The sequence below is a fragment of the Genypterus blacodes genome, unplaced genomic scaffold, assembly GCF_046128005.1.
Source record: "Genypterus blacodes isolate CSIRO-AG114 ecotype Tasmania unplaced genomic scaffold, CSIRO-AGI_Gbla_v1 ptg000073l_1, whole genome shotgun sequence".
Taxonomy (NCBI): Eukaryota; Metazoa; Chordata; class Actinopteri; order Ophidiiformes; family Ophidiidae; genus Genypterus; species Genypterus blacodes.
This window is the reverse complement of record NW_027466883.1, coordinates 644,701-663,672: the sequence shown is the minus strand read 5'-3', so window position 1 is coordinate 663,672 and position 18,972 is coordinate 644,701. Positions and strand designations below refer to the sequence as shown.

At 41.2% G+C, this 18,972-nt stretch overlaps 3 protein-coding genes across 3 annotated transcripts; 2 read left to right on the top strand and 1 right to left on the bottom strand.

The window, feature by feature from the left end:
- The first annotated feature begins 134 nt into the window (after window positions 1-134).
- tc2n (tandem C2 domains, nuclear) lies at window positions 135-8,866 on the top strand. Its single transcript, XM_076157779.1, has 12 exons — window positions 135-292; window positions 1,015-1,089; window positions 1,186-1,380; window positions 1,469-1,639; window positions 1,830-1,906; window positions 2,690-2,759; window positions 3,546-3,646; window positions 4,075-4,191; window positions 4,520-4,711; window positions 6,768-6,882; window positions 6,969-7,168; window positions 7,340-8,866. The coding sequence occupies exons 2-12, from the start codon at window positions 1,023-1,025 to the stop codon at window positions 7,448-7,450; spliced, it is 1,416 nt and encodes a 471-aa protein (XP_076013894.1). The 5' UTR covers window positions 135-292; window positions 1,015-1,022; the 3' UTR covers window positions 7,451-8,866.
- A 1,815-nt stretch (window positions 8,867-10,681) lies between these two features.
- plek2 (pleckstrin 2) lies at window positions 10,682-14,944 on the top strand. Its single transcript, XM_076157583.1, has 9 exons — window positions 10,682-10,767; window positions 10,977-11,141; window positions 11,516-11,700; window positions 11,806-11,897; window positions 12,751-12,932; window positions 13,077-13,178; window positions 13,277-13,360; window positions 13,652-13,730; window positions 14,150-14,944. The coding sequence occupies exons 1-9, from the start codon at window positions 10,714-10,716 to the stop codon at window positions 14,275-14,277; spliced, it is 1,071 nt and encodes a 356-aa protein (XP_076013698.1). The 5' UTR covers window positions 10,682-10,713; the 3' UTR covers window positions 14,278-14,944.
- Window positions 14,945-15,760: 816 nt separating this feature from the next.
- Window positions 15,761-18,632, bottom strand: LOC143006236 (galectin-related protein B). The gene is made up of 4 exons (XM_076157594.1): window positions 18,552-18,632; window positions 18,143-18,228; window positions 16,797-16,977; window positions 15,761-16,182 (listed from the first exon to the last, which is right to left on the bottom strand). The coding sequence occupies exons 1-4, from the start codon at window positions 18,576-18,578 to the stop codon at window positions 16,039-16,041; spliced, it is 438 nt and encodes a 145-aa protein (XP_076013709.1). The 5' UTR covers window positions 18,579-18,632; the 3' UTR covers window positions 15,761-16,038.
- Between the last annotated feature and the right edge of the window lie 340 nt (window positions 18,633-18,972).

Sequence of the window (18,972 nt, the reverse complement as noted above, 5' to 3'; positions counted from 1 at the left end):
GAAAAAAACCAACATCAAACTGAAAGTGCGCTCACTGCTTTTCGGAGAAGGAAGCACAGACACACACACGTACACACACGCGCGCGCGCGCGCACACACACACGCACACACACAATCCGGGAAACAGAGGGGGAGAGAGTGTGTGAGAGAGAGCGAGAGAGAGAGAGAGAGTGAGTGAGAGCGGCTGACCGGTTGCTTCACTCTCATTTTACTTCTCTCCTGTCGGTGCTGCTGAACGTGAACGCACCACTGGATGTGAACCTTTCCCCTCTCACTGAGTAACACTGCGTGGGTGAGTTCTCTCTCAGCTTTTCTCTTACTTTATGTTCAGACTTTATGTTCATTCTTCATCTTTTGCAGCACAAATCCAATCAGAAGCCTCAGCACTCGCGCGAGAACACTTTAGCTCACTGAAAGAGTTTGTTTAGTGGAGTTCAAGTCCATCATTGTCGTGTTTTATCAACTAAACAGAGAAGTCATTTACAACATTTACACATTAATTGTAATTAAATGTAATTGTTATATTTTTTACTATTTTCGAGAGACATCCTACATCATTAATTTGCATTCAGAGTGACATAAGCTCAGTGACTGTCTGTCGTCATGTGCAAAACTCGTATCACTAAAAAAAATTGCAAAAATTCGTCTGACCACATGAAAATCAATATCGGGACACTACGTAATGTTTTTTTTGTTTTGTTTTTCTGTAGATAAACAACGTGCCATGATTATGTAACAAGTACATTTATGTTGCATTTAAGGTGCAAACGTAATATAGCATTCTGACAGTGATCATCACAATGGGTGGATCAATACGTGCTTAATTACAATATGGTATTATTTTAGTAAGAATTTGAATTGAGACCTTTTGTGTTGGAATACTTAATGCCATACCATAATGTTGCTTTTACTGAAGTGCTTACTGTAGTAAAAGCAACTTTAACTTAAATGAATCAAATAGAATGCATAACTTTGTAACCTGTGCTGTTTATTTCCCCACTGAAATATTCCCAGTCAGAGCCATGGAATGCCTCAAAAACTGCTGCAAGAATCTCACGAGGAAGAAGCTGAAGGAACAGGAGACGCAAGGTAAACAGACATCCTGTTCAGCAGCATATCAAGCATGAGAACACTGATAAACTGTCTGTATTTTCCGCGTGTGTGTGATTCCTCTCCATTTTGAAGTGATCACAGTGAAGATGCCTCCTGCCAAACCAGCATCGGAGTCCAAAGATGGGAGGTTAGGGGTAAAGGAAGACTACCTCTTGTCCAAGCTGCCCCCAGATGGGAGAGAGGTGCCATTCGTCCTTCCCACCTTTAAACCGTCCTACATCCAGCCTAGAGGGTCCCGCTACCCCAACTTACAGTCTGGACTGCAGAGTGAGTGCAGTAAAGCTTCGCTGTTAGCACAGGAAAATAATTGCTGAGATCAACAACCAAACTAAACAAACTGCTGCTTCTCTTGCAGGTTCAGCCCGGATCACGTATACAGAAAGGAAGGCAGAGCTGTTGGGCTCCACTCCCGTAGTCTACAGCCCCGAGTCCAGCTTCCATCAGGTCCAGACGGTTGAGTACATCTCTCATGGCTTGGCCCACCGTGACACACTCAAGAACAGAAACACCAATCCTCAAAGCCCAGGTAGGAAAGTTGAAAGTTGAGTTTAGTTGAGTTTGTGGCACATTTTCTGCTTTTGTTTGACCTGTAGTGACAGAGGAAAGTGTTGGAATTAATTTGCATGTATATCTGAATTCATATCTACACTGTGTCACATTTTTGTAATTCCATAATAAATGAGATTAATGGGAACTGATTCTTTTTTTGCCTGTAGGTTGTAATCTGAAGCCTGGCAGGCAAAGATTGAGCAGCTCCATGTTTGATCTGTCCAGCCCTCAGAGTCATATGCAGGTGAGACCGTTCTCTATCTAATCTGTATTCACACGGCGTTTCTCACCCTGTGTCAACCAGGACTAAATATAGTTTGATAGTTTCCAATGCCCTCAGCAGCCATGTTGAACTTTGGCCTTCCAAGCGTGTTTTCTTCATTTAAGGGCCACTTCGTAATGATCAGGTCAATGAGACGAAGGCCATTAAAGACAATCGTCCACACACAAAAGACTCCTTATCTAAAACAGGACAAAACACTTTGACACGGTTGATCCTTTACTTATCAGGGATATTGATGGATGGGCTTTAGTGAGGTGTCTGGATATGTTTCTGTTTGCTTGTGCCTGAGTTCCAGCCTCTCTGATTTGGAACATACCTGCATTGATTGTCTTGGATAAAGTGTTCTTTAATCAGTAATACAATGAGGAAGACAAACAGTGACGCCGGGCACGTTTTCTTTGTTCTATGCAGGATGTAGTGGAGTGTACCTGTCACCTGCTCCTTATTGCTCAACACCAAAAGTTGAGGGTGTTTGTCACAAGCAAAGATGTCTCACCCACTACCCGCATGAACAATACAATGTCTCTTTCATTGACACCGTGAGCGAAGTTGGAAGGAAACTTATTCCTGATGGATCCAGTTGTAGGTTGCTGTGTTTACAATGGACTGATTTTGCTTGCATGTATGTGTGTGTGTGTGTGTGTGTGTGTGTGTGTGTGTGCGTGTGTGTGTGTGCGTGTGTGTGTGTGTGTGTGTGCGTGTGTGCGTGTGTGCGTGGGTGTGTGTCTTTGGGTTTATCTGCAGCGTTTCGATTCTACGTCCAGCACCCTGAGCAGCACATCCTCCATGGTGGGCTCTGTGGAAAGCAGCCTGGGTAACTTAATGACACTTTTCCTTTCAAATTCTCCATTTGGGTCAATCTTATCTCTATTTGGAGAGGGGGAGAGAGAGAGAGAGAGAGAGAGAGAGAGAGAGAGAGAGAATACCTTACGTCTAACCCCTATATCCCCATGAGACATGACTTAATCAGATCAAGATCACTTTGCACTTGTGAAAGGGCAGACACAGGAATCCCTTACAAACGTTTTTGTTCTTATGGTCCATTATTCAACATTATGGATAAGTAGACTCCTATGTCCTGTTGGAAATAAATGTATAAAGACTACCTCTCTACTAACTCCAATAAATTCCCAAATTCCATGTCCTGCCCATATAGAAAGAAAGAAAGAAAGAAAGAAAGAAAGAAAGAAAGAAAGGTACTTTATTGATTTCCTCACTCAGTTGTTATTTTTCTACATGCATCACTTGTACGCGGGTTAGGAAACACAATAAGGTATGAAACACACAACCATAAAGCCTCTTGGGTCTGTAGACTGTAGATATTACAATAAAGATGGAATGAATATGTGAAAGGATGAATTCACAAGGAGTTTGTTTCAAATTTGGGACAAACATGTCTAAATTGTGTCACTTTCTGAGTTTTAGCTGGTGGTCAGAATGGTCAGATGGTCTCGAATTCTACATCATTATTAAAACACCATTGACCCATTTGGTGTAATTCCAGAAGACTTTCCCGCTTTTTCAGTTTTGCTGCTTGTAAAATCTTGTTTCCGTCGCATATCAAGCTAATTGATGTGTAATCCTAGATTTGTTTCCACAGAATCCATCACCCTTTCTGGGGATGAGCGCGAGCTTGGGAAGGTGTGTGTCCGACTGAGCTACCAGGAGGCTCTGGAGCAGGTCTGGATCACCCTGGTCCAGGTAAGGTTACATGCCTTTGAGGAACAGGGGCACAGAAGGGACAGAATGCTCCTTTGTGCCCCCCCCCTGCACTCTTTCTCAATGGGCCCTCTGTCTGTCCAGGCCCCTGAAAGCTGTATCACGTTCAGCTCCTCTCATTGCTCTATTAACTTGGGTTTGGACGCTCAGGGTGAAGTTGTTTTTTAAAGTCACACAACTGTCCAAGCTGACCCAAAAGAAGCAGACATACACACACATGTCCAAGTTGTAAGTTTGGTATCTTGTAATTACCACTTGCGGCCACGTCGGTCACAGTTCATCAGCATTTAAATCAGATTTATTGTCTGTTTTTGTCTCATTCATTGTCACAAAACTGTCATGTTAAAAGCACCTCAGCCTACAAATCTGACTTACTTTAACTAAGATTGTCTTTCCTTTTTCTTTGTCAGTGTTCAGACCTCCACCTGCCTCTGGATGGTGGAGAACAACAAAAGATGGGCTTTAAAGGCATCATCACTGTGCCCAAACCCATACAGTTCAAGAGCTCAATAAAAGACTACAGTCAGGTAACGCCAAACGTGAAGCTTTTAGCAGGATTCCCTGTCCTCTCTGAGCTCTTAAGAGGAAATTGACTCTGCCAGGCTGTGAGCTCAGGCTGAAGGAAAGGTCACTGTTTGGCTCCAGATGGTGGTTCTGGGAATTTCCTTCTCAGCCTCTTCACGGCTGTTTGTTTTGGGTTTAGTGTGTCACTTTAAGGCTATACTTCAGGTTCCAGAAATATTATCACTTCTTTGTACACATGTACCACATATTTAAATAGGTGTATAGATAAGGCGCAAATGCTTAGCTGTCCACATTGATGTATTCATTTCCTAAATAGCCTCATCTTTACAGGATGTTGCCTTCATGGAGACCTTCGTCTTTGCGCTGCGCCTCCAGCAGTTGCGTTGCAGCGCCTTGGTGCTGCGGTTGCAGACACAGAACCCGAGGAAACGCACATTGGCGGAATGTGTCCTCTCCTTGAGACAGCTGGGCCCTGTGGAGACAGATCATTGGCTGGACCTCAACCTCCCGTCCAAATCCTCTGTGAGTGTTTCAGCCCTCGACCCATGATTATGTCGTCCTTCCTCAGTGGTCGTTGTAGACTAAGAACAGCTGCTTATGATGTTGGCGACCATGTCTAAATATTTAACCTAGTCATGATTTGTTGCTGTCCTGTGGTTTTGACCCTTGTCTTGACCAGCATTGATACAAGAAATGGGAATTCTGATTAGATTTGACCAATTGTGACACCTCAAACTAACACAATAGATGCAATGGAGTCATAAGACAAAGATTCCTTGCTTTAAGAAGAATTGTCTACTTAAAGTTTGGTGTCTTATGTTCATAGCTGCTGTGGACAAAGTAACTTTATCTATTCCAGGGTGTCACAATAAGCTGATATGACCTTTGCCACTGTCCGGCTGTGAGGACCAGAAGGAAATACTCAATGTGTTGGAACATGTAGGACTTTCGCAACTTGTTCTCCACAATTTCCTCTGCTGGCTGCAGTCTTTTATTGCCTTTTTGTTCTTGCACAGCAAATAAGAACAAAGCACGGAGTGTGTCTCATAAAACTGTCCCTGTGATGAATCGTAGCCTACTGGCATGTATTGTTCTCTAGGTACTAACCTGGGAATATTGACACAGAGGCCCACATCTCCGCTGTTGCATAACAAGTTAGAAAAAGAGAGATGGGATTCGTGATAGAAGCAAATAGGCAATCAATAGTTTTATTGGAGAAAAAACATCAGACTGTGGATACTGGCCATTTAAAAGCATAAAAAGTAGGTCAAACCTCAAACCATTTTAACAGCAGAGTGGTTTTGGTTGATAAATGGATGCTTGTCTGGCCAGTAGCTGCAAAATGTGAACTGTTACTGCACTTAAGGAATCGGACAGTGAATCATCATGATGTTCTCTGCAGGGCATTTTGATTCAGTGAGTGGTTTCACCCTCTATCTGGCAGCACAAAAGACCAAAATTGTCCAAATCACCGCCACTCAACCGACAAAAGCTCTCGAGATGGAATTGGAGACATTTTACATGGGATTTCAGTAGCGTTCTGTAAAAAAACGCAGGAAGGGAGGCAGTGTGGAGACTAGCACTATTTTCATTGCAACTAAATCAATCAATAAAGCAATGATCAACACGACATTTATGTGAATAATGTGTCATCTCAGACAACGCTTATGTCCTAGTGGAGGGACGACACATTTCAATGAGTATTGGCCTGGTGGGGGCGCTGTAATTAAAGGTCAACATATTAAACTTACCCTCAGATATCACTGGTTTCATGACAAATGTTTGGTTAAGTGATACGATTTGCTGATGATGCATCGCTGTAATTAACAGTCAAAAAGCATCAAACACCATAGCAATTGACACTCAAGCAGCTATCCTTGTGAATTACCACAATGTCTCTAAATGAAAGATATGGTTCATCTGTAAGTTACCTATGCAATTTCACTTTGACTTTGAACTTGACATACATTCGAACTTTACTCTACAAATTTGTCTTTTGAAAACCTCCATCGGACTAAATGTGGGAGAACTCCTACTGTTTCTAGCTGTTTGAATTGAATTGGCATCATATAAATGGAATTGAATGAACAATGGTGCCTTTTTGTGGGGACATCATAGCGGGCAGACAGTGCTGTGTTGTGAGGTATTTTCCAAATTAGTCATTGTTGCTAATGCAGGGAACTGCACCGCTTCCTTCCTCCTGACAGTGTTTTTCCAGTGTTGTGCCAAATATTTGTCTCCGTACACATGAGGAGCAACTCAGGTTACGGTCTTACAGCTTCCTTGTTGAATCAGTGGTCGCTTGTGCTTTGAGATCACAAACCAGAGACGTGATGGTGTTCTTTCACTAAGCACCATCCTCCTGACAGTTGTTATGAAAAATAAAAATGACTGCATTCCTTTCCTGTAGTGAAGAAATGAATTCAATTTAACAACAGGAAATGCAAAAGATTTCAGGAACTGTGTGTGTGGTGAATGAAATCAAATAATCAGGTTGGAAATAGATCTTTTAATGGAAATGTACAGTAACGTGAAAGGTGAAAAACACTTAAAAACTTAATGATATCTCCTCTTTCAGGTGTGTCACTCTGAACTTCATCTGACCACCTGCTTTCAGCCGGTCAATGGACGGATCCAGCTCCAGGTTCTTGCTGCTCAAAATCTCCCAGCACCCTCTTCACCCCTCACCCAGGGTAGGTGTTATTCAAGTGAAGCAGTAATTCTCCTAATCAAATCAAAAGTTTTACAAGGAAAAACTAAAAGTCCATCTCTCCCAAAGCGTTTTTTGTCAAGGCGGAGATGATCCAGCTCGGTCAGATTGTGATGAAGAAGAAGACCCGGGTGCTGAAGGCCTCGGATGGTCAGTGCCAGTGGGCGGAGACCTTCCACTTCACCCTGGCCTCCTTAGACCACGCCTCCTCGCTGTCAGTCAGACTGTACAGTCGCAGCTCTGTCAGGAGGAAACATTGTCTCGGACAGGTGAGGACATCACATATATCATATTCCAGATTCATTCACTACATCGATGTGACAACTGCACTTACATGAGACACTTAAGTCAAATAAACATGAATAATCTGGATTTTAATGTTGTTTTTAAGACTGAATAGAACAAATGGAGTAATGTCTCCTGTCCAATGATTTTTGCAGGTTCAGTTTGGATTTGACAGCCCCATGCCCGAAGCTGTGGAGCAGTGGAAGGACACAATGTCTCACCCAGAGAAAGTGGTGGCAGTGTGGCACAGGCTGAGCAGCTTCTAAACGGTCTCATCTCATCTCATTTACACTCTGCGAACGTAATGCACATGCACCGGTCCAGATGAACCCGCTGCTAGCTTTTCCAGTCAGCCGTGCACAGATCCACACAGAGATGAATGAGACTGTATTACGCTGAACGTGCTCTGGATGTCCTGGAAGACCAAATTTCCAAGGAGATGGTTCAGGCTAAGCTAAGCGAGTGTAGATAGGAGTTTGAACAAAATGTGTTTATTTGGTAGAATTTGGTAGAAAAAGTATTTTCCTAAAAACAAATAGTATTTGGTTAACTAACAACAATTAAGACGCATTCATGCATTTAGGAGAATGTTGCACTTTGTATGTTACATACATTGAAAGTTTACATGTTTCATCTCATGCAGATTAAATAGTCTGAGTTTAAGGGGACATATTCAGCTTTTTAGTTTTACCTTAAGTAATAGAAAACTTAGATTTCTGAACAAAGATTTCATTTCTAATTTCCTGCTAGTATTCACTCTCACAGGTCCTGAACCCTGTGAATGAAGCAAGTGGGAGAGTGTGTGGCTGGTTGAGTATTTCTGTTTTGTTTTTGAAAGTGCCACAGAACAACTCACAACCCATTTTCAGCTCTTTAATGCCAAACAATTTCCTATAAAAAAGTTGCAGAAGAAGCTTTTTGGTTGGGAATTAGACAATTACACAGAGACAAATACAGATGTAGCAGTACAGTGAGACAGGATGAAGTCAAGGAGATACTGTACTTAAAGTGTTTTCACTCAGTGTGTGTGCACAGTGGTGGTACAGCAAGGGAGAGTGGATAATTATGACAGCATTGTATAATATGTCCCCTATGTATTCAAACAACGATCATGGTCATCAGTCTACAAACAAGGTCTTAAATGAGAAGCTGTACGTTTTTTATTTTTTATTTAAATATAGGATATTATATTTCTGTGCAGTACAGCAGGAGATGTATCAAACCTCACCGTAGCTCTAGGCTTTTCATAAAAGCACTTTAATGTTTGATGTGTTCTATTTAATGTACCACTACCCAGATTGATTAAAACTAGGTCTCATTTAAAACTCTGCAAATCAGTGTGTGCTTATTGAGACAAAGAAGACAAGTATGTACTAATGGAATACTTGCTACATTAAATAGATGGCTGCTTTGTGCTTGCAAGAGGGTAAATATGAGGTGTGTGTGTTCTTTTTAAAGGTTTGTGTTCAATTTTTGCAAAAGAAAGCAGGCCGAGGTCCTCAGCCTGAGCATGACGCACATTTCACACAGTAAAATAGGTCAACAGCAATAAAGCCAGTTTGCGGTCCTTTCTTGAACAGGTGATAGACTGATACATCTTAAGGCAAATAGTGCATTTCATTGGCTTGTACCTGTACTTGCTCACTGACAAAGTTGAATCTAATAATAATAAAATAGTGAAAGAGTTTGTCACAATGTTACTCTGGCACATCCTGCCTTTCAATTTCAGTCGTCAGCGTGAAGGCAATTCAGTATCAGTTCACTGACAATTGACATATCTGAGTATTATTTGAAAAAATGACGATCGTTTAGTTGTAGCAATTGTTGAAATGAAGCATTTTGATCTTGTTTAAAAGTTTATCACTGAAAAACTGTTCTTGAAAACATAATGAAAACAAATACACATAGTGAAAACAAAATGTATTCCCCCCCCCTCATAAAAACTCATTGGGTTTATCATCCAGGGAGGAGTTGTGTGTGTCGGTCTCTGTCTCATAAAACCATGAGAATGACCAGCAAGCGGAACTGTGTAACCAGCTGTGACATGCTGGCACGCAAACACACACACACACCCAGCGAACAATAACTCTGTGGACCAAGAAAACAGAGTCCGGCCAGTGTTTGCGCTTTAAGTGTGTGTGGCCGGGACAACAGGGCGCTCCATGTGATCAGGCCTGCGTCACAGCCCTGCCACATCCTAGGGGTGCCAGATCACCGGCATCTTATTTTTACGTAATTGGTGTTTGATTTAAGGTTAATGTTACACAGAGGGTATTCCAGACACACCTTGTCCAGTCACACAGCCACACGCATGAAAGGTGCTTGACTCCCTCAACGACGAATTGTTCCTGTGGTTTTATTTGTTTACCAGATTCTTTCCTTCACTTTTTTTTTTGGCTTGTTTCCACAATGAATGCTGCACATTCCAGTTGTCTCACAATTGTCTGCCTGTATAAGCAAGTCCCCTCACTTTGGAGATGCCAGAACCTTAAAGCAGAGAGCAGTGCTATAAAAGCCATGTTATAGCATGTATAAGCCATGTCATAGGAAAACCTCATTACTGCAGGTACTAGATTGAGTAAGAGGAACTATGGCATGAAATTTGAAACCACCACTGAGTTTAAGAACCCCTTTGAAAACCCACTGGAAAGCCTTGGAAATGCACCTCAGAGTAGAAAGTAAAAATGCAGAGAGTCACAGCATGTGAAAAACTCATCTTTATTAATTAACTGGCATTATAAAGTAGATGTTGCCGATTTTGCCAACATGTCTATACATTTTCATCTGTAGACTCTAGACTGGTCCAATAGACATAAAGAGACAGACAATGCATAGTGAATAGTGTACATGGACAATATAATGACATTGAAGCACACAATGTACAGAAGGCAAATATATACAGCATTGTACACAAAGATCAGGTACATTAAATCACACAGGATAAACATACTAAGGAACCCAAATCTGGGGATCAGACAATTGTTTGGGTGAATTTCAATGTAAATACTATGCAGTGCAGAATAAGAAATGTAGCTCAGGTTCCACAGCCAATAGGGCCGCATGTGGTAGCGTGAGCAGAGGTCTCAGTAACAACAACAACCCCAGTAGTCTCATTAGAGCAGGTATGTGTGTGCTTATGCATCAAGTAACATTTGAAGAACTATTGGGTACAGCTGCTGCAGCCGATTACTCACTGTTGCTTCCTCATCAGAATGGGATTAAGTATCTTTCATTAGTCTGGAGTTTGTTCCCGACATCAGCTCCGTCTCTAGGATCTGAATTCCCCACATGCTGAAATTGATGAACTGAGTTGTCATGGGGGTGAAATCTTTCTTTAGGCACCCATATGATGTCCATGCTGAGCCGCTGATTGAGTCACTACGCCCTCGTGTGACAGTGAGAAGGACTTGCAGGACTGACTTTGCCCTGTTGTGTGTGGTGAGTGGGTGTAAATGTGGGCGTGAAGCGGGGTGAGGCATAAAAAAGCACACCGAGCAGGTAGGAACAGGCAACACAACCTGGCAACAGAATGGAAACAACCAAGAAAAACACAATTCTAAGAGAAGGATTCCTGGTGAAAAGGGTAAGATTTTTCTGTGAGAGACATAAACTGTAGATTTCATTGATTTTGAGTGTAATGAGGGATGTAAGAAAGGAAAATCATACATATTTAATGCATGAAAAGCCTTTTTATTCTACAGCATGTATACAAAATATATCCCGAAAAGAGTTTGTTGCTTTTCTGAAAATATTGTAACATTTTAAACATTCAATCTATCTGACATTTTACAGGGTCATCTTGTACACAACTGGAAGCCTCGCTGGTTTGTGTTGATGCCAGACAAGCTGCTGTATTACAAATACAAAGGGGGTAAAAGAGACTCGTGTCAACGTGGGAAAATCCTGCTGAAGGACTGTGCGATAACTTGTCCTTTTCTGGAGTACGACAATCGACCTGTGAGTTACTTTTCACCTCTGTGCTTCTAGTATAGGCAAATAGATTCATAGGTATAGCAGCAAACACTCTCACAGCTGATGTAAAGTGAATATCGAAAGCTTACTTACATTATGCCCTCTTGTAGCACTCTCTGTAGTATGGATGCACTGAATTTTAGACTAATTTCCTCCTTTGTTTATGATTTTATTGGCATAACCTGAGTCACACTGAAGGTGCGGCTTCACCTCTCTGGGCTTTTCACACCTACTTCACCTGTCGAGACAATTCACGGCCCCGGGATACTGTTCCGTTAGGACCTGATCTTTTCAACAAGCCGTGTTTTCAAGGCCAAATTGTACTTCACGTTAATATCTTTCCCATTTTCACCATTTAGCTGGTGTTCAGGCTTCAGACAAAGAATGCAACAGAGCATTTCCTGGAGGCCTGTTCCCGGGAGGAGCGAGATGACTGGGCAGCGGACATCACCGCCGCCGCTGACAAGTTGCGCACAGGTGGTGGCGGGGATGAGAGCGGCCAGACAGACCCTGCTGGATCCCACTTTCACGACATTAATCTGAGGTAAACCAACACGTGGTGCAGCTGTAAACAAAGCTTCTCCCACAGGCTTACAGCATCTGTGCGGTGTTTTCACTGTTTCCTCCTGTTTGTGTTTCTGTCTTAAAGCAAAGTGTTGGATTCCATGTATGATGTTCACAGTGGAATCACGCTGACCAACCACGTGGAGCAGGGCAGCACTTACAGCAACTGTTTTTCAGGTGAGTCTGAGAAACGTCATCCCTTTGTGTTCTGTAATTGAAGTATAACATGAAATAACATTTTTAAACAATGCAGTATCATGACTTTGGCAGTATAGCCTCATTACATTTACACACAACTGAACTAAATGGAGTTTCATTCCATTTAGAATCAAAATAAAATTAGAAATAGAGTTTCTGCTATGCTCTGTATAGTGTGTGTGTTTGTCTATGTATATGTGATGTGCATAAAATGTTTTCCTTTATGTCTGTATCTATATTTATCTCAACATCTCTGTCTATCTTTGTGTATTTCATTCTTTCTATGCATCTTTTGTATTTACTGTATCATCTATTGTGTGTTTTGTCGTCTGTGAGCTACAGGATGCTTGAATTTAATCTTTGCGTGTAATTTATTGTTGTATTTAAATGAAAACCTACTGACTATATCAATAACCTACAGTGTATCTATGCATATATGTGCAGCTCAATAAATTAGAATATCATAGTCTTCCCCATGATTGTGTCTCCTACTGAACCAGACTGAGAGACACTTCAAAGGCTCAGGAAACCTCAGCAGGTGATTTGAGTTAATGAGCTGATTAGAGTGAGACACTGTGAGGCTACAATATTGAACTGTTTCACAATATTCTAACTTTCTGAGATACTGAACTTGGGGCTTTCATGAGCTGTAAGCCATAATCATCAAAATTAAAACAAATCAAGGCTTGAAATATTTCACTTTGTGTGTAATGAATCCTTAATATATGAGAGTTTCACCATTTGAATTGAATTACGCACCTGTATACTGTACTCCAAATCTCTGTCAATGCACACGTTTACATTATATCTATGTTTATATATGTATCTGCAGGCTCAGCCATGGTGGACTGGCTGGTGTTCATGCAGCTCACTCTGACTCGTACAGAGGCAGTGACTCTGGCCTCGGCTCTGCTGGAGGAGGGTTTCCTGAAGACTGTGGGCCTGAAGAGCGTGGAGGCCCTTCGCACCGGCGGAGAACAATTCTTGGACGACTCTACTGCACTGTATAGCTTTGTGAGTACCAGGGAGTGTGTGTGTGTGTGTATGTGTTAAACATCTACATTGGATATTTGCTGGCCATTTCTTATTCTACCTGAGAAGGAAATCAGTGTGCAATGTGTCTGGCCACATTTACAGCATGTTCATGATTAATCACAGGCTGAGAACTTTAAGAAGAGAGGCACCGTGAAGGCTGAGACGTCGCTGGCTGCTGTGGAGCTGAGTGGAAAGGTGATAAAGAGAGGATATCTGCTTAAACAGGTAAACACGCAAACCACCTGTTGATACAACTGTGTTATGTTTCATTTGTTTTGTCATGTTAGAAGACGATGTTCTAACTTCTCCTCCTCTTCACACAGGGACATAAAAGGAAGAACTGGAAAGTGCGACTCTTCGTTCTGCGTTCAGAGCCCGCTTTCCTGCACTACTATGATCCCACCAAGGTGAGTGTACAGATCACTAGATCACACAGATCAAGCAGGGCTGTTCTAAACTTCTTTAATAGCCTAAGGTGGATTTCAATCCCCTAAAGGCTTTGGGAACTATACCTTTGTGAATGTGGGACTATATTAAGTTTACCTGGGCTTCAGCCTGACTATGACTAAGGCTTAGACTGTCTTTACTCATCACAGTTGTCAGTAATCCGTCTCTCTTAACTAAATGACTGGGTATGTGTGACTTGTGACTTGTACGTGACCTGGCGAATCCGCTTCCTGTGTTATGTCACTTGTCAGGATGATGTCACACCCGTAGGCGGCTTCTCACTCCGAGGCTGTCTGGTCTCTGCCCTGGATGATAACGGAGTTCCCTCAGGTGAGTCAGTCTGTCTCACCCCAGATGAGACTAAAAGTCCCAACAGCTGTGTCATACCTCACACCAGTTACCATAGAAACAATATCACAAGCAAATAACATGACTATAGGATAAAGAATGAAGTTTTCTCTTATTTGAATATACACCTTTCACAGATAAGTCTTTGTGTTTTTTGTGAAATCGGGGACAACAGGCCAAAGCTAAATTTCTTAGGGTCAAATCTTTATGTTAGTGGGTAGAAATGTGTTGGAGCTCGATGAAGAAGTATTACATAAATGTAAAGTATTTGCATTCGCTCTCTGATCAGTTTACTTAGCTCTTCCTATTGATTTTCTTCTTGTACTTATTTCTGATTTTACACACATACCCATCTTCTGCTCTGGAATAATTTAGCTTCATCTTCACATTTCCTCTCTCAGGTGTGAAAGGCAACATTCAAGGCAACTTGTTTAAAATCATAACGCAGTCGGACGTACATTACTTCATCCAGGCTCCCACCCGTCAGCAGAAGATGGACTGGATCGACGCAATCAGAGAGCAGATTTAGTGTTGCACCATCAGGTTTGGGTTCATTTAACTTGTTTTGAACAATATGGAATGTATACATTCTGTGAATGTATTGTCGTAGCAAACATGGGACATTACACCTAAATGAAAGTATTTCTGATCCATGTCCAAACTGTCTTATTTTTACATTGACTGTGTGTTTTGGATCCTGTAGCATTTTTTAAAATGGTTTCAAAAGTTGAGTAGTTGTCGCAATTTCTACTAAATAACGTGAGTCCATGAAGTCTTTTTAACTACAGATTTATATTAATGTCAGTAATGTATGCGTTAAAAAAGTCTATGTATTCAATGTATTTTTCCTTAGTAAACATTGTTTTGACAATTATATTCTCAGCCTTGTACTTTTTGTATACCAGAGCAGAGACTGAGGGAAAGCACAAGCACAGACATGAAAACACTCGGGAGGTATTTGTTACATTCACTACATTTTAATGTAAATTGGCAGCTCATCAGGTGAAAGAGGCGCACCCAGCAAAGCAAGGAAGGCACTCCCACTCTGTCAGCAGAGTCCAACCTTTATCAGGAATGACTCAAGCTGAGCTGGTGCTGATTCAGTTTGAGCCACTTTGTTTGTGTCTGTGAAACTCTTTGTAATTTTCCTCGTCCACTAACTCAAAGCCCTCTATGAGGCCCTGCAAGATGTTTCTGAAAAAAGTTCAAATAAATAAATAATGAATTCCAAGAAGGATGAAAAACTACACATATATCTTACTATCTAAAAAAAACCACACCTTATCACACCTTTTTGTATTCTAAAATAATTCTTCAACTTCCGCATTTTCAAAAATCAAGAGCAAAGACTAAATATTCTAGAAAAAAAACTTTTTAAACTCAAAAAACTAAATTTGTAATTTTGTCTGGTGAGGGATTTTTAAAAGCATCTTTTTAGGCGACAACAAATTCAATGAAAAGTTACAGTAAAAATCATCGCAGAATATCTCTTGGAGGGCTCATCCACAAACTGGACAACGACAAAATAACAACAAAACAGCTTTATTGCAGTGAAGTTAAGTCAATACGAAACACTCATGTTAAAAGTGCTAGTGTTAGATGAAACACAAACAAGTGGTAGTCGGTAGGTCTTTTCTTTCTACGTCGACAATGGTATAAAACAACTGAAAATGTTACATAATCTAACCCATTACCTGTCATTGTCATTGCCATTTACCCTTATTTCGGAGGCAGACTGAGCAGAATGTAACATACTGGCATGCACTATTGTAGGCTACTTCAATCATTTCATATTATAACACCTGGTGCAGTGCTTAGTTGGGCACAGAATGACAATCCTGGATTTCAGACACATTCATCTTCATGTCGTAGAGGTAAGCTCTTTCAATGGTTCAATTCAGGAAAATCAACTTCTGAAATCTCTTTTTAAAGCACAAACACTCATTACAGAACACAATTAATCTCTGACTGATGCAACACTTGTTTTTCAGTTACACATCCTTTTCAAAGGGAGAATCTTTAAGCCATATTTGCTTCAAAATGAATCGAGTTAAATTCTAATCACATTTCTTGATTGATTTAAGAATCTGAGGTACTATCAGCATCTGTGAGTCCCCAGACAGGTAATCTAGTGAAGGCACTTAACACTTAACACGTGATTACGAGGCAGGTGTAATTTTGTTTGCAAGTGGAAACATCCCCATTGGTTAATTTAAGTAGCTCTATTCTAATCCTATATTGTCCCCAAACATCCTCCTGTTATCTGCTAACTGTGGGGGAGACAACGGAGTTAAGCCACCTTGGTGAGCTGTAGATCTCCAAGGACATGTAAGGCAGTGAGGGAGGCGAGCGGGGTGTGCCGGTGGGTGAAGCCACATAGTGGCTGTCCGTCCACCAAAATACGAAACTGCTGGTGCTCACAAACGATCTCCATCTAGGAGTCAGAGGAGATAAAGAAGAAGAAGAGGGTGAGAGGAAAGAAGGGGAAGGAAACATTTTAAGTTACACTGCTGGGATTAAGCCATCACACTCTATAGAAAGTTACAGCAGGCATGAGTCACATATGTTTCTAACTATAGTCTGTAATTGCCTCTTAAGAGGAATCCTAGTGTCTCCAAGTGATGTTAGTGGTCCATCTACAAGAAGAAGATGGACCAAACCACAGTGACAAATCCTTGAAACTAATCATTAATAAGTAAAAGCGATAATAAAGTAAAAGTTAAGATGTAAGCAATATAAAAAATTGGTTGTGGTGAAAATGGCCATCACTTTAAAGAGCAGTAAAATAATGTAGGGAAACTAATGACATCACAAGTGCTACTGTCTGTTAGTGCTTCGTTCTACAAGTCAAGTTTGGAGACTAAAGCCACAACTAGAATCTTTTAGTGACTTCGGAGACCAACTTTAAGTCTTCAGCAGTAACAGTTTTAATTTTTACAACATGTGACAACAATTTGAATTTGCAAATAATACAACTGTATTATGAATGACAGAGACAACATACATTCTTTATTGGTTTTTGGGATGAGTCACAGGTTATAAACCCACCTTAAATGATTCTCCTGCTGCAAAAGGAAAGAAGGAGATGGTGTTTTCAGACCGACCCCACTTCCCTGCCAGGCGTGCATTGCGTTGGACAGCCTTATCCTTGAAGCTGACCTTCAGCTGCAGACCTACATCTCCCTCTGTGTCCTCCTCCTGAGGCCTGCTGGCCACAGTCACCTCAATACTGAGCAAACACACAAGAGATCAGGGACAATGTCTTCATTTTCTCTCTCTCTCTCTCTCTCTCTCTGTTTCTCTCTTTCTTTCATAGAGAACAGTGACACCTGCTGGTTTTTATGATACATTTTAATGTACTACATAAGATAGTAATTACAGTCATGCTGTCTGTGTTTAATTGAATTGAATGTATAAACCATACATCCTATTCTCCAATAATCATATGTGATGGTTCCATCTTTGACCCTCGTTAGATCTAATTTATGTCCAAAATCTTCTCCACTTCAAGTCCAAGTTTTTACTGTTACTTTTTAATTAGGCTATGACTTTGCAAGATAATAACTTTAAAAGCATACTTCAGTTTTGGACTCAACAGCCTCTGTGCACCAAAATGATGAATCACATTTGTTCTGGCAGAGGCTGGTAATAGATTTGGTATCACACCAACCCGACAACACCACCATTTGACAAATTAACCATTAAATTTAGCTTTTATTATTACAGTTGGTTCCTGACATTTAACACTCATAAATAAGAAACTCTTTAAAGTACTACAGTAAAATAGAGTGAGGATGAAAACGTCTTAAACAAACACAGCCATGTCATATCCAAGAAGAATGGTAAGAGGCTCCTTTGAGAGCTGCTTGCCCTTTAATCTCCCCTGAGCTTTTCCTCTACTAAGAATAAGTTTCTGATATAAAAAAAAAGTTCTGCATCACACCATCTTATTAAAAGACATTTTTGTCTAAATTATGACCCTTGGGGTTTCTGTAGCTGATGACCAAATGAATAAATAGCAATATGATGTTATCAAGCCAAGAAATTCCAGAGTGACTGGTTAGCCTTCATGGGATCTGAATCTCTCCCACGCACATTCACAAACTGACCTATAATTAGGGAACACGCTGACAAAGATATTTCCCAAAAGAGGGACTGACTTGTTGGTTTGCTTGTGCACGAAACTCTTATAGTCCTATAGGCAGATAATCATCATCATCTTCATCATCGTCGTCTTCATATAGGCTACATAACTTTAATTGGCATCCACGTCATGTGCACAAATTAGCTTCATCGTTTGCCTTTTTGTCACGCATGAATGCGACCAGGTGTGTGTGGGGGTGTGTATGTGTGTGTGTGTGTGTGTGTTTGTGTGTTTGTGTGTGCGCACTCACCTCTGTGGTTTTTTGTGAACAATTCCCATAACGACCAGTTTCATTGAAGGCCGCAGACCACCCTTTATCTCTCCGATATACCCCTCCTGCGAAACAATAGAAATATGCACAATCCATACACATCATAGCTGATATTGGATGAGGGCCTTACCGCTAAAACTGCACCGCTCAATTTGCGGTGGGAACATCAGCCTGCATGTCCGCATCATGCAACCTGCGTGGCATCTCTGCAAAGTGTGGCACGGATGGGAACAATAGCTTTTATTGATCCGGATCCCCACAATCAATGACTCAGCTTTTGTTTGGTTGCTGCGCGGTCTAACATGTACAATTCCTAAAACCTAGCTGCAGAGATTTGAATTCCCGACTATACGTTGCACGTGAAAGCAAATAAAATAAAGCTACCTACATTTTCTTTCTTATCCTTTTCTTCCATTCCACTCAGGGCGTGAGGCAGTGAAGGTTTTGGGAGCGATGATGCCAACTGAGGGGATTGATTTAGTCTGCCTCCAGCTGGCAAACCCCGCCTGTGCCGTTGTCATAGAGACAGGCTCCCAAATTTGGCTGGAATTAGGGGGACAGACACGCAGACACAAAGTTATACAGTATTCATACAATGGCTACTTTCCAAATCAAGCCTGTGCATTTCGGATGAGTCAATTAAGTGAAAGATTGTCATATGTTATTATTTATGACTCCCACGGGGGTTTTATGTGGACCATAATCATCGGTCTCACCTTGTTGCATCACCCCACTGTACAGTCACCCCAACCCACTCTTCTGTCTTATGAATAACATATCATTTGTTTATCATAATATAATCATTAAAC

Coding starts and splice junctions, on each gene's coding strand:
- tc2n (XM_076157779.1), top strand. CDS start 1,023: ATGGAATGCCTCAAAAACTGCTGCAAGAATCTCACGAGGAAGAAGCTG. Junction 1,907..2,689: donor GCCCTCAGAGTCATATGCAG/GTGAGACCGTTC, acceptor GTTTATCTGCAG/CGTTTCGATTCTACGTCCAG. Junction 4,712..6,767: donor ACCTCCCGTCCAAATCCTCT/GTGAGTGTTTCA, acceptor CTCCTCTTTCAG/GTGTGTCACTCTGAACTTCA.
- plek2 (XM_076157583.1), top strand. CDS start 10,714: ATGGAAACAACCAAGAAAAACACAATTCTAAGAGAAGGATTCCTGGTG. Junction 13,361..13,651: donor ACTACTATGATCCCACCAAG/GTGAGTGTACAG, acceptor GTCACTTGTCAG/GATGATGTCACACCCGTAGG. Junction 13,731..14,149: donor TGATAACGGAGTTCCCTCAG/GTGAGTCAGTCT, acceptor TTCCTCTCTCAG/GTGTGAAAGGCAACATTCAA.
- LOC143006236 (XM_076157594.1), bottom strand. CDS start 18,578: ATGGAAGAAAAGGATAAGAAAGAAAAT. Junction 18,229..18,551: donor AAAAGGATAAGAAAGAAAAT/GTAGGTAGCTTT, acceptor ATTGTTTCGCAG/GAGGGGTATATCGGAGAGAT. Junction 16,978..18,142: donor GTTCACAAAAAACCACAGAG/GTGAGTGCGCAC, acceptor GTGTTTGCTCAG/TATTGAGGTGACTGTGGCCA.